Here is a 14,042-nt window from a genome sequence, read left to right as displayed (position 1 = left end):
GGGTGGAGGTCAGCAAGTTTAGAAGAGAAGAAGAGTAGCGGTCAGCACATTCAGAAGAGAAGGGTGGAGGTCAGCACGTTTAGAAGAGAAGAAGGGTGGAGGTCAGCACATTCAGAAGAGAAAAAGGGTGGAGGTCAGCACATTTAGAAGAGAAGAAGGGTGGAGGTCAGCACGTTTGGGAGAGATGGGTGGAGGTCATCACGTTTAGAAGAGAAGAAGGGTGGAGGTCAGCACGTTTGGGAGAGATGGGTGGAGGTCAGCACGTTTAGAAGAGAAGAAGAGTAGCAGTCAGCACATTCAGAAGAGAAGAAGGGTGGAGGTCAGCACGTTTAGAAGAGAAGAAGGGTGGAGGTCAGCATGTTGAGGAGTAGAGATGGGTGGAGGTCAGCACGTTGAGGAGTAGAGATGGGTGGAGGTCAGCACGTTGAGGAGTAGAGATGGGTGGAGGTCAGCACGTTGAGTAGAGATGGGTGGAGGTCAGCACGTTTAGAAGTAGAGATGGGTGGAAGTCAGCACGTTTCGGAGTAGAGATGGGTGGAAGTATGCATGTTGAGGAGTAGAGATGGGTGGAGGTTAGCACGTTTGGGAGTAGCGATGGGTGGAAGTCAGCACGTTTATGAGTAGAGATGGGTGGAAGTCAGCACGTTGTGGAGTAGAGATGGGTGGAAGTCAGTACGTTTAGGAAAGATGGGTGGAGGTCAGCACGTTTAGGAGAGATGGGTGGAGGTCAACACGTTGAGGAGAGATGGGTGGAGGTCAGCACGTTTAGGAGTAGAGATGGGTGGAAGTCAGTACGTTTAGGAGTAGAGATGGGTGGAGGTCAGCACGTTTAGGAGAGATGGGTGGAGGTCAGCACGTTTAAGCGTAGCGATGGGAGGAGGTCAGCACGTTGAGGAGGTAAGACTGCAGGTAGACAAAGGAAATTACTTTTAGATGTGAATGGATGGAAAAGACGAGATAAGTGTGGGTGTTAACCCCCACCTCTTCGCCATAAGCATATGTTACAGATTCTCCACAAATTGTTTTACCACCTCCGCCACTAAAGGTGGATGGAGGTTATGTTTTCACCCCTGTCTGTCTGTTTGTTTGTCTGTCTGTCCGTTTGTGAACAAGATATATCAAAAGGTCGCGGACGGATTCGGACGAAATTTGGCAAAGAGGTAGCATATGTGACAAGGACGAAATGGTTAGATTTTCGTGAAGATCCGGATTCGGATCCGGCTACTAGAATTTTTTAAGTGATTCTTCACCATTGGGAGATCGGGCCAAAAACGATACAAAGCAGGATATCTCAAAAAGTTATGGACGGATTTGGACGAAACTTGGTGGACAGGTTGGGTGTCTGACAAGGACGATTCGATTCAATTTCGGTGAAGATCTGAATATGGATTCGAATATGAGAATTATTTAATTTTTAAAGTGATTCTTCACCATTGGGAGATTGGGCCAAAAACGATACAGAGCAGGATATCTCAAAAAGTTGTGGACGGATGATTTTGATTAAATGTGATTCTGTATTGTGATTTTCTGGTCTACTCTAGGATACAAATCATATACTGTTCACCTGGCCATGCTCTCTACTGAGTGGCGCTCTCATTTGTTATTTACTTACCTCTGGGTGAAACCATAAACTACCATCCTGGTGGGGTGTCAGCATTGGGAGCTGCATCTGAGAGCATGCTGTGCTTTAGATTGGGGGGTACAAGAGTGGGGTGAAGGTGTGGGGCAGGGGGTCATTCACTAAAGTCAGCTGCTTTACCATCTGCTTTTGGTCGTGGAATACTGGGGTATAAGCAACCTCCTCTTCTTTTTCTGTTTCAGTCCCAGTTTTTCCTTTCCTCTACTTCCTGTGCTTGAGCTGGTGTCCAGCTCATTTACCACCTGTGGCTGTGTCGTTGTCCTCGTCTTCCTCTTCCTCCTCCTCATCATCCTCCTCGTCCTCTCTTTCATCTCATTCTTCCCCATGGCAGTTCTTCCTCAATGTGTCCCTCTTTTTAAATAGAGATGTATTTATTTATTTTTCCCCATTTTTTACATTTCAATAATACAATACATATTACACTTACACACTATACAATTGTATATTACGTTCATCAAACAGGAAAATTCACAGAAAGGATTGTGGGGGAGTGGATTTACACACGGGGGAGTGGGTCACAAACATGCTGACCTCCACCCTTCCCTCTCTTCTCAACGTTCTGACGTCTACTCTGTAAACGGACTGTTTAATCCGGCCCTGGCTGCATACCTATGTTCTTACTGAGCAGGTATTTCTCACCTCTGCTATCTAAGGTGGGCGGAGGTTATGTTTTTACTTCTGCCTCTTTGTCTGCTTGTGAACAGGATTTCTCAATAATTTGTGTACGAGTTATGACGAAACTTGGTGGACGAGTTGATTAGGAGACAAGAACAAGCCGATTAGATTTTGGTTCAGGTCCGAATCCAGATCAAGGCCTATCAGTGGGATAGAAACCATAAACTGTTCAGCCTGGCGGAGGTACTGTGTGTGCTCTACTGAGTGTCGTTCTGGTTAATCATGTTATGGAATTTACGATGAAATTCAAAAAATTCCACAAACCATACATTTGATCGAAACAGTCCTTAATACACTGTTTTTATTTATTTATCGATTTTCATAGATATTAGCAATTTGTATAATTTTAATGATAATGTTATTCTTACTAACCATGTGTTAATGATATATTTAAAACGAAGAAAAATTGCGCCTCTCGGAATTGCGTTTTGTTGCATTTCATTCCCAGAACATTTTGAACACCCCCAAGTACAGTACTTCGATCAGCATTCTTTCTGAAGGTATTTGCAGGTATCACTTTATATTGTACATGAAATATTCAGTAATGTGCTGCCTTCCTCTAGGAGTGAAAATGAATGTAGTGGAGATGCTGCACTGAGTCACGCACCCGACTAGACCTACACCAAGTTCAATTCGTTGCCTGAACTTCCATAAAATCCGAAGCCATGGACCATATGTTGACCATTCTCATCGTACTGCTGTCTGTGTGTCATGGTATGTACTGATGGAACATGTGACATAATTTGCTCTGCGTATTCTCATTTTTAACGGCCACAATTATTCCCACGCTCTTGTGTGGTTGGCCAGGGGGAAGCTTGGCCCAGCACTTTCACAAGCCGACTGGCCAGTCCTGACGTTCGACTAAAGTTATGGCAAGAATTTGGAAGTTGGCTTGGCTACTCATGGTGGACACCGTGGAATCTTTGATGTCCATCAACTAGTGTTGGCAGACAAGACACTCGGTTTAACGTCCATCCGAGGGATGGCACACACATTGCTGAATCACCCTGCCTGTGAAACACCCTGGATGACAGTTTATAGCTGGGTCGGGATTCGAACCCAGGCTAGACCGTTTCAACGTGAGTGTGCGGACCTCTAGGCCGTCATGCCAGCCCTGTGGCTCTGCATATTGATTCCACCAATTCTTAATTGGAAAGTTGTTTCATAAGTTACAGACTGGAATCAGATCTGACGAAAGTGTGATTGATCCTGCAAGGAATTATTAGAGGGGGTGACATTCTTTTGAAGGAGTTTAAAAAGCAAGTTATAAATCTAAAGCCCAGTCAAAGGTTTGGAAATAGGTGTTTTGAATTCAATACATGTTTAAAGAATCTTTGCCCGGCACCACATAGGCTATATCTGGACACAAAGCTTTTCCATATGCTTTTGACTGAAGTTACCACGAAAGGTTTGTATACTCGCCTCTGAGCCGTGTAGTATGGGTTTGAATATATATCAGCCTAGCTATAAACGTCATCCAAGTGTTCCTCATGCAGGCGAATGCATCAACATGTGTGCCTTTCCTTGAATGGACATTAACCTAGCATCCTGTCTGCTGGCATTCGTTTGGTGGACGTTAAAGATCCCACGGTGTCCTTTGTGAAGAGTAGGCTAACTATCGCCTGCTCCCTGAACAAATGACAAATTCCTGCTCTAACCTACATAACCTTCTCTAACCTACATAACCTGCTCTAACCTGCATTACATCAGTGGCACAGCCGCGCCCCCTTAACCAAGGGTGCGACTCGCAGCCTTGTGCTGCATATGAATGAAGAATAAAAAACAAACAGACGTCTCAAATTACGAGTATATATGGTATGATTCCGTTTTTTCCATGTCACATTCAGTTTTACATTTCAAGTGGTGGATTCTCTGAATTCCGTCCATTTTCAACGATCGCACAAATAACTGGCTTTGTGAGTGGTTTACCACTTCTTGCCCAGCTAGATAGCCATGGCAATTGAAGCCACACAGCAACGACAACACAACAAGGGCAACATAAGCATAGACTCAAAAAGCTGCTCAACTCATTTGAAAACCAGTTCAGAGAGGGTTTGTTTGAGCAAGAAAAGCTCATTACAGGCAAAAGGTCAGAAAAACTATTCAACAAGGTAAACATAATGTTGTCTCAGAAAAAATAAAATGGGGATTTGCTTTCTTCAATTTATTGCGTTAATTTTACACAAATCATTCTTTCTGCGTGTTTCCCATTTTCAGTTCACCTGGAACAAAAAATTGTTCAGGTTAGGTATTAGCATTGTGCGGCGTCCGTCAGTCAGCGAGTTTGTCAGGCTGTATTTCAACACTCGGAACTTCTTCTCTGAAACTACAAAAATATTTTTGATGAAACTTGACCATAACCTTCATCACCCGTGATCAAATAAAGTTTGTTCACGGCATTAAAAAAAAATCAGGGTCTGAGGAGTCATCACGGGGGGTTTCCCCTTACACTTCGATTTTTTTTTAATGCCGTGAACAAACTTTAGTCACAACATATCAAACATCATTTGTGCCAAATTTGGTCACAATCCCATCTGGTTTCGGGGAAGAAGTTGCAAGTGTTTATGGACTGACGGACGGACGGACGGACGACACGCCATCGTATAAGCTCCCCGGAACTTCGTTCCAGGTGAGCTAAAAAAAAAAACAGGGTCTGAGGAGGTCATCAGGGAGTTTGACTCCAAAATAGGTACAGTATTTGCTTTCATCACCGTTGATGTTCATGACATAAAAAAAAAATTGGGGTCCTGAGGGGCTTACGGGGGGGGGGGGGTGGGAGGTTTCACCCTGTCTGCCCAAATAGGTATTTGCTTTCTTCTCTGAAACTACATTTTCTCTGACCCCAACCTTCATCACCCTGTTAACTTTGTTTACAAACTTTGTTTGAAAAGTTTGTTCATGGCATTTAAAAAAATAGGCGTTTGCCCCCCAAAATCAAAATAGGTATTTACTTTCTTCACCGTTACATATTTTGTGGGTCATCCACTCCTACCAGTGGTTCCCTGGTACTAGGAGGTGAGCCCAGGGGCATTGCCCATATTTTTCCTATTTAGCATTCGTGATATGTTTGATTGTTTTGTAAATGGTCTTTTATGGGAAATTCACTTGAACACTCTTTTTCCAAACCATGCATATATTTTTGGCGTATGTACTTGACGCTGTACACAATACTCTACTACATTTTCCACCAGGTGTGAAAGAATGGACACTTGGAGAAACTGTCGCGAGGCAAATTGAAAAAGAAAGTGATGAAAATGCAAGGGGGTATGTGCAAAAGGAAGGAAGTGCACTGAAACCCTTGAAGATGGTTCGACAAGCGACGAGAATTACAGCTCATGCAGGACAGACTGTGCATTTGCTGTGTGATTACCTACTGAAAAAAACATCAGGGATGAATTTCCTTTGGAAAATTGGATCTGCAGTGGTTTGTATTAAATTATTTCTCCTTGTGCGAGGATCATTTTTTAATATTGTGAAGCCAAGGTAATGACAAGGACAACTCAACGAAATGTAACAAAATGTAATAGTGAACAATAAGGCAGCAACATTGATGTTTGGAAGTACAAAGAAAGAGTCAAAATGCTCATAAAACATCACTTAATTGTCACCATCACCTTGGAAAATGAGCCACACAGGACTCCAAACATAGAGCTGACAATTTGATCAAATACATACTTGCACAGTTTACTTCAAGCTCTTGATTTGTAATCAGATAGACGGAAGATTTTCTATCACAATAAGTAAACATTATCAGTCTTGGATGTTTGGACATGTATTTACTGGTACCTTAAAACTTGGAGGGGTAACAAGGGATGATGACAGGCAAATATTTTCTTGGATGTGGCTCATTCTCACAACGGACATTATTTGGAAATGTCTAGACACTGACGATATACTTGTTGATAACTTTGAGTGTGGTTACACAGATTTGCTCTAGGTAGCTTAGTGGGCAATCATATACAGTCACGTGAAAAAGTAAGTACACCCCATGTAAAGTTTTGACTTTTTCAACATATTTCAACATACAGCTACTTTATCTTCATTTCAACAATATTGAGAGATAAAGGTGATATAATCTATCTATAATTCCAGTAATCTCTGTGTGTATGTTTGTATGTTTGTATGTCTGTATGTCTGTGACCGCTGTTTCTCGACAACCACGGGTCCGATATACTTTAAACTTGCCAGGTATATTGCTGGGGACCCGAGGATGTGCCTTTTCAAGGTTTCATATTAATCGGAGAAGTAGTTACCGAGCTATGTCCAAAAAACGATTCAACCAATCAGAGAGCAGCGAGCTATCACGTGTGCCGAACGTGGCGAACAGACTCTGCCTCGGACGGCACATTTGAGAGCGTATTCATTTATTTCACGTTGGCAAACTATGTTGCCGCTATGTTGGCGTTAAACGATGTTTTAAAACTAATTAAAACTAATTTGCGATTCTTTCGCTTTCCTGCGCGTTTGTGCATGCTATGGCGATTTCTTTACCAAACTCCGCAAGCCGTTCGCTTTGGACCAAACCATTTCATGTAAATAGAGGGGGGGGGATTGTCACCGTACTCGCAAGCCGTTCGCTTTGGACCAAACCATTTCATGTAAATAGAGGGGGGGGGATATAATTTTAGATATAGATATAGTACGGGCATGCCCTAGTATAACAAATATCATGAAACATTTACATTTTGTAGTCCATTGTATAATTTAAATAAACATAAATGCAAATTTCGCATTTGGAAAAAGTAAGTACACCCCTACATTGATCACGACTTCAAATACCTAAAATTAGAATCAGGTGCACCAGCTCAGATGCAAATGATTAGAACATCAATAGAGAGGATCTTGGAGGAACCTGTCTTATTTAAACCTCAGATATTTAGTTTGGTTTGCTCTTTGTTGTTGAAGTGTGCGGCGTCACCATTCCGAGATCAAAAGAGCTCTCTGACGCCTTCAGAAAGAAGGTTATAGATGCCTATGAGTCTGGGAAGGGATTTTTAAAAATGTCCAAACAATTTGAAAACAATCATTCGACTGTCTGGAAGATCAGCTATAAGGGGAGAAGATTCCAAACAACTGCCAACTTGTTCAGGCCAGGCCGCCCCAGCAAGTTCAGCCCGAGAGCAGACCACAAGATGCTGAAAGAAGTCTGGAAGAACCCCAGAATGTCATCACAGGACCTACAGGTAGCTCTAGCCACTGTTGATGTCAAAGTGCACGAATCTACCATTAGAAAGACGCTGCACAAATTTGATGTACATAGGAGGTGTGCCAGGAGGAAACCTTTGCTGTCCAGAAAGAACATCAGGGCAAGACTAAAGTTTGCCAATGAACACTGAGGCAAAGACCAGCACTTCTGGGACAATGTGCTCTGGACAGATGAGTCAAAGGTAGAGCTATTTGGCCACAGTACCAGAAGACATGTTTGGCGAAAACCAAAGACAGCATTTGACCCACCACAAGAACCTGATACCAACTGTAAAGCATGGTGGTGGAAATATTATGGTTTGGCGCAGCTTTGCTGCATCATGGCCTGGGCAGCTCACCATCATAGAATCCACTATGAATCCTTCATTGTACCAGAGGGTGCTTCAGGATAATGTGAGGCCATCTGTCGGAGAGTTGAAGCTCAACCGAGGGTGGACCTTGCAACATGGCAATGACCCTAAACATACCAGTAAATCCACCATGGAATGGCTGAAAAGAAAGAAATGGAGGGTTCTGGAATGGCCAAGTCAAAGCCCGGATCTAAATCCCATCAAGATGTTGTGGGGCGATTTGAAACGAGCTGTGCATGCAAGAAACCCCTCAAACATCACACAGCTGAAATAATTCTGCATGGAGGAGCAGGCAAAAATTTCTCCCAGTCGATGTCAGAGACTGGTAGATAGTTATAAGAAATGCCTACTTGAGGTTGTTTCTGCCAAAGGGTGCAATACCACCTATGAGAGCCAAGGGTGTACTTTCTTTTTCCACATGGGAAATTTGCATTTATGTTTATTTAAATTATACAATGGACTACAAAATGTAAATCTTTCATGATATTTGTTATATTATATCACCTTTATCTATCAATATTGTTGAAATGAAGATCAAAAAACTGTATGTTGAAATATGTTGAAAAAGTCAAAACTTTACATGGGGTGTACTTACTTTTTCACGTGACTGTATTATTTATATATATATATATATATTTATTTTTATATACATATATATATATATATATATATATATATATATATATATATATACAGTATATATATATTGTTACGGACCGCGGACAAGATGTTGTTTGGCCGAGCGGATGGCACCACGGCCCTAACAGTTACCCCGACTAACCTGATTCCTGAACGTTGGCCGAATCGCGCCACAGATATTCAATGGGGAAAAGACTAAAGCGAAGGATGTGAAGAAGAAGAAAGACAAAGGGTAAGGAATACAAATATAATTTATTACTATGTACAGGATTGAAAGAAACCAAGGAAGAAGGAAAGATAAGCAAATAATTTACAGAAGAACTCAGAGACACAGTGCAATGCTAGCTTACCTACAGTCTTAATTAAACCCAGGACAGAACAAACAAAAGACAGACTCACGCAGGGAATGATGATAGGAATGGCAGGAGGTGGATGGCTGGAGGGGGAGGAAGGGTCAGGTCCATGCAAACGGCAGGGCTGGAGGTGACAGCTCCGACTCCTCGCGTTCTTGGCGGGAAAACCTCGGTGGCGTCGACGCAACTCTTGGTGTCCCTTTTTGTGCTCCTCCTCAACTCAACCCTCACAAGGCTTGCTGTCTTTCTTGGCTTCACTCTGCCTCACTCCACCTCACTTCTCTTTACTTCTCCCACTCTCTTTTGTAACCAACTCTGTTGTCTGTTGTGTCTGTTGTGTTTGTTGTCTGTTGTGTTTGTGTGCTTCCCCTTCTCTCCCCATCTTGTTTTCCGCTCCCTCTTTTTGTGTGTTTTGTTTGTCTGGTTGATTTGTTTGTGAAGTAAATGTTAGCTCTTTCACGAGCCTCGATTCAGTATACAAAAAATATATATATATATATATATATATATTTTTCCGCCACCAACCACCAACCAACGTTCTGACGCGCCTTTCTTTGCACGTCTCTCACTTGGTCCAACCACACACTCGGTTCTTGCGCGCGCGCTTTTTATAGCGCCTCAGGCGACCAAGCCGCTCGTGTCCAGGACACGCCCATCGGTCAGCTCGCCTCGGCCCTGATTGGTCGGCATGGCCCTCTGGCTCCGCCCTTGATGACGATGGGCAGGCACGCCCTTCTTCCCCGAGCTGAGCACATGCTTAATGGTGGTTTTGGGGCGAAATCAACAACCCACAGCTGTAGCAAACCTGGCAAACTGCCCAGTGCAGTTGGCAATGGAGGCTTGGAGGGGATGTAGCTGGCAATTGAGGCTTGGCAATGACGCAGTTGGAAATGGAGGTTTTGGGAATGGGAATGAAAGGGGATCTATCTTATTTCACTTGGTGCAATGGAGTGTCATCTTAATGGAAGACAAAGCCTTAACCTAATACACAGAATAAGGAAATAAACTACTGAACAGGGATATTATGGTGTCCTTCATGTATGCTTTATGGAACTAACTACGGGAACGCCCTTTGACCTTTAAACAACACTGGAGTAAGGAGGGTGATATTTTACAACAATTTACACTACAACAACAACAACAACAAAAAAACCATTCTCATATCCACAACACTGCACCCTCCTCCTCTTAGGCACGGCCCGGGCCTATAACTTTAACTTTTAGTGTGGCACGTAGGTGTAGTTCCCTCTACATTTAACCTGACCCTGAGTGCGACAGTTTTAAAACATAAATAAATATGTCCCGCTGCTCCATTGCACCCTGCCTAACAGATTCACGCCCACAGCTAACCGAATTGCGGAATGGTCTTCAAACTATACATTGACGGTGGGGATCATTATTTACAATGGCTCTGCTTTTATTTACAAAACTAACCCAGGACCTGTGATTGTTCTTTCTGGGGGGGGAGACAGTCTGCTCTGCATCGACGCACCATGAAAGCACCCAAAACGCACCAACACACCCTCAAGCACCAATCGGTGCACAGTCATCACTGTTCATCAATACAAATAAACCAACAACCCCTAACCCTGCTGGTGGTCTCTTGCTCTTCGGCTCCCTCTGCTGGCTATTTGCTTTCTTCCAGTTGTTGTCTTTCTTTCATTTTCTTACTGGCGGCCTATTGGTGGAATAAAAATGCACCCAACGTGTCCATTTCTTTTTATTTATGGCCCACAGGGGCCGACTATGTATGGTTCACCTGTGGGGCATCGGTGCCCTGTGGCCAAGGTCCGCCAGCAAGATTTCGGGCCCTCATGGCCGGTTCCAGCAGAGGGGCCATGCCCCAACCCATGGGGTCCATAAGTGGTGCTCGGCCACAGACGTGGTCCATAAGGTGGTGCATCGATGCAGACAGCTGGTTCTGGGAGTTCTGGGCGCATAATGGCGGACTCACGCACGCTCCCCTCGGCGCCCAGTGGCGCACAGGTCCTCATGTGGGAGACAAAAGGGGGGAAAAGACAGATGAGTGAGGGGTAAGGTCTCAAGGGTACACATCAATAAGGCAATGCAAGGTGAAGTGCGTACAGAGAGCGAAGTGAGAAAGCTCGTCCCTACCGTACATCACCCCCCTTGTCACCTACACTACCCTTGCCCTTACCCCATATTTACAAAAATCTACACATTTACAAATTCGTCGCTAATGTCACGTCTTCCCAATATTTCCCCTATACCAAATTAGTCTCCACAATCCCTCTATCCAAAATTTGCCATCACCCAATTCATCATCAATCCTCATAAGGAGGAAGAGATGGAACACAAAGCACAATGTCACAGTTGTCACACCCACGTCATGATGCGTCTCACAATCCAAACGCCTGCACAATAAAAATAATAAAACATGGCATGGTGTGGAGGTACGTCATCCCAGGTGAGTGGAGGTAGATGGTGCGAGGAGATTCCTAATCCTAACTATCCTCTAAATGACATTAACACACTTTACACTACCCGGGGTCTTTCCCTGCCAATCCATTGGCCATCTTACTCTATGTGGTTTTAAAAACCAAATTCCCATTGACCAAACTGTGGTGCTTCTCAATTTGGGGTCTCACTCCCCCGATTCATCTCCCGGTGCCCTTGCACAATTTCCGGGCTGAGTCGTGTAGCTCTCCCAGCAGGTCTACCCACCTGCACACCTCCACCACTGTAGTTGCCACCCGAGCTTACCTAGCTCCTCACCCTAACCTATCTAATTGGGGAAGGCCCCTCCTGGCTCTGTCACCCCTCGGTGCCCTCTGGCACTGGGCTACCCGGGTCCGTCCTCCGGATCCTCGGGCCCCATCCACAACAACTCTACCGGCTCCCAGAGCCCACCTGCAGCCTCACCTGGCCGACATCCTCACAGTGGTGGAGTGCCCAAACCAACTACACACACTAACAGGCTACATGCCCAGCCATTTCCACAACACGAATGCACCCATCCAAATACCATTCTTTCACCTCGCACCACAGATGCCAATATCCAACCACAATTTACCTGTACCCTCTACCTAACACTTACACTACCCTCCCCGGGTATTCGTGATGGGGGTCCATCCTTCCCCCATTCACACCATCGCAGCATCCACTCCACTCCACAGTTTTCCCCATACTCATTCCACGACCATCCATTCCAATACTCCATATACTCCCACTCCATGTATTCCACATTCCATGTATTTCACACAACCATTCTCCATTCACCTGTCGTTGCACACCTGTGCAATCACACCTGGTGCCACCTGCACCCTCCTTCCTTCCTGGACCATTTGGTCAGCACAACTCACATCACTATCACTCACTCATACACTGCTCCATACACCTGTTCAGTTGCACACCTGTGCAATCTCAATACAACTCACACTCACAATCATTTACTCATACCCTGCTCAATACACTTTCGATCCTCACACACATGCCATCATCTCATCTAACTACTCCCCTCTGGAACTTGCGCTTCCCAGTCGTCCCTTTAAACTATTGCGCTCCCTCGTCATTATCATCCACACTAATCTACCTGCGTCCCCACTACAGGTATCATTGTCACTACCTAACCTTAACGTTACCTAAGGTCATCTTCTCTAGATCCCTATCATTATATCCTAACCCTCCCGGGCTAGTTTTCACTGCCAAACCCCATAAGACTAGTGCTCCTTTGCCCCTGCTGTGAGAGATGGCAAAGTTGCCATCCCACCACATCGGGCATCTTCTACTACCAATTTTGCTCTCCAAATTCCAACCAATCAAAAATTTTCCAATCCCTACCAATCATCTGCCAATCATCACTCTGCCAATCCTTTGCCAATCATCAAATTTTTGCTTTTCAATTTCGGGTCCAAAACACTATCCTCATCATCACAGGCCGCTTTATCTGAGCCTCTCGGTGCGCCAATTCACTTCTACAGCCCGGCTTCGCACGGCCGAGCCATGAATGCGGGTTGCTTGGTGCCGGCGGCTGGATGTGTCCGGCACTCGGTGAAGGGAAGGAGGTTTACCCGGGCCGAGGTCCCACGCACCATCTCGGCACAGAGCCGTCCAATGGCCCAATCTCGCCCTGCCGGAACGCCTCAACACAAGGGGGTCGCCATGACGACCCTTCCTATCGGGCTGCCCGCTCCGCCGAGTGGAGCACGGACACGGCCGTTCCGAGCGAGGCCCAGCGTGGATCGCTTACGGCGGTTCTTTCGAAGCCGCCGTGGTTCGGATCCCCGCTGGTCCTCGCGGCACGCGAAGCTGCCCGGCGCGCACCGAGGGCCCGATTCGGCTATACGTCGCTCTAACCGCTAACCCGGTTACCGTCGATGCTTCACATGAGTGCTCACACGCATACGCGACCCCTTTCACCCTCACCAAGCTCGGTGCTCCAACGCCGCCCGTACACCCCGCATACTTCGTTATTGCACTCGTTCTTTCGCTCACAGACTTGGTCACACACCTGACCACCGCACACCTTTGCACACACTCGTCGTTCGCACACCTCACCAACACACCTCTTCGCGCCCCCTCCTCGGTCACCTCCTCTGTGACAACCACAGGTGTGCTCTCACTTGCACACCCAACCACGTGTGAAGAAGCAGCTCTTCGTTTGCAAAAGAAGTCCACAAACAGTTTGAGAATGACGCAGCTTTATTAAATACCAACTTATACAGATCCGGAGGAAGCGAACATCGACAGCACGACTTGCCCTCATGCCACGTTCAGCCCTTCCTAAAAATGCATCGATTCACAGTTCACTTAAATAGGAACACGCTTATCAGAAAATCTCCGAGAGAACAAAGGAACTGGCGAGAGTTCCTCCCACCGTTATCCCTAGCCCCCACCGTTATCCGCTCTGTCATTCGGGGGAGTGCAGCACGCACCGTCGAGATCCGGGCCAGATGTGTTTCAGGGCTCCGAGGTGACAGGAAATATAACTCGCAGAAGAGGGAATCGCATTCTTTGGTTCCGTTAAGATCGTAAAGTAACTGAGTTTGCCTGATGAGTTCCAGGTGTAAAAGGCACCTTTGGTTCACCTTTCTCATTTTTAAACACAAACTGAAGCATGTTTATTGTAATTCAGGCGCCGCTATGATTATATGGAATATAATTAATGTTTTAATGATCTATCAAAAGGTTTATGTCTGCAATCCGAGCATTCTACTTAAA

At 45.2% G+C, this 14,042-nt stretch overlaps 1 protein-coding gene across 5 annotated transcripts in view; it reads left to right on the top strand.

The window, feature by feature from the left end:
• The window catches only part of LOC137432624 (uncharacterized), a 73,304-nt gene that overhangs the window by 15,289 nt on the left and 43,973 nt on the right, over window positions 1-14,042 (top strand). For 2 of the 5 annotated variants that reach the window (XM_068124696.2, XM_068124699.2), the window contains exons 2-3: window positions 2,878-3,028; window positions 5,506-5,738. In XM_068124696.2, coding sequence (XP_067980797.2) covers window positions 2,980-3,028; window positions 5,506-5,738 — 282 coding nt within the window. In that variant the 5' untranslated portion in view covers window positions 2,878-2,979. Of the gene's footprint in view, window positions 1-2,101; window positions 2,498-2,877; window positions 3,029-5,505; window positions 5,739-14,042 lie in introns of all 5 variants that reach the window. The other 3 variants (XM_068124697.2, XM_068124698.2, XM_078783431.1) reach the window with 3 other exon arrangements.

This window comes from Myxine glutinosa, chromosome 8 (assembly GCF_964187855.1).
Source record: "Myxine glutinosa chromosome 8, kmMyxGlut1.1, whole genome shotgun sequence".
Lineage (NCBI taxonomy): Eukaryota > Metazoa > Chordata > Myxini > Myxiniformes > Myxinidae > Myxine > Myxine glutinosa.
This window is presented reverse-complemented; position numbering and strand designations above follow the sequence as displayed.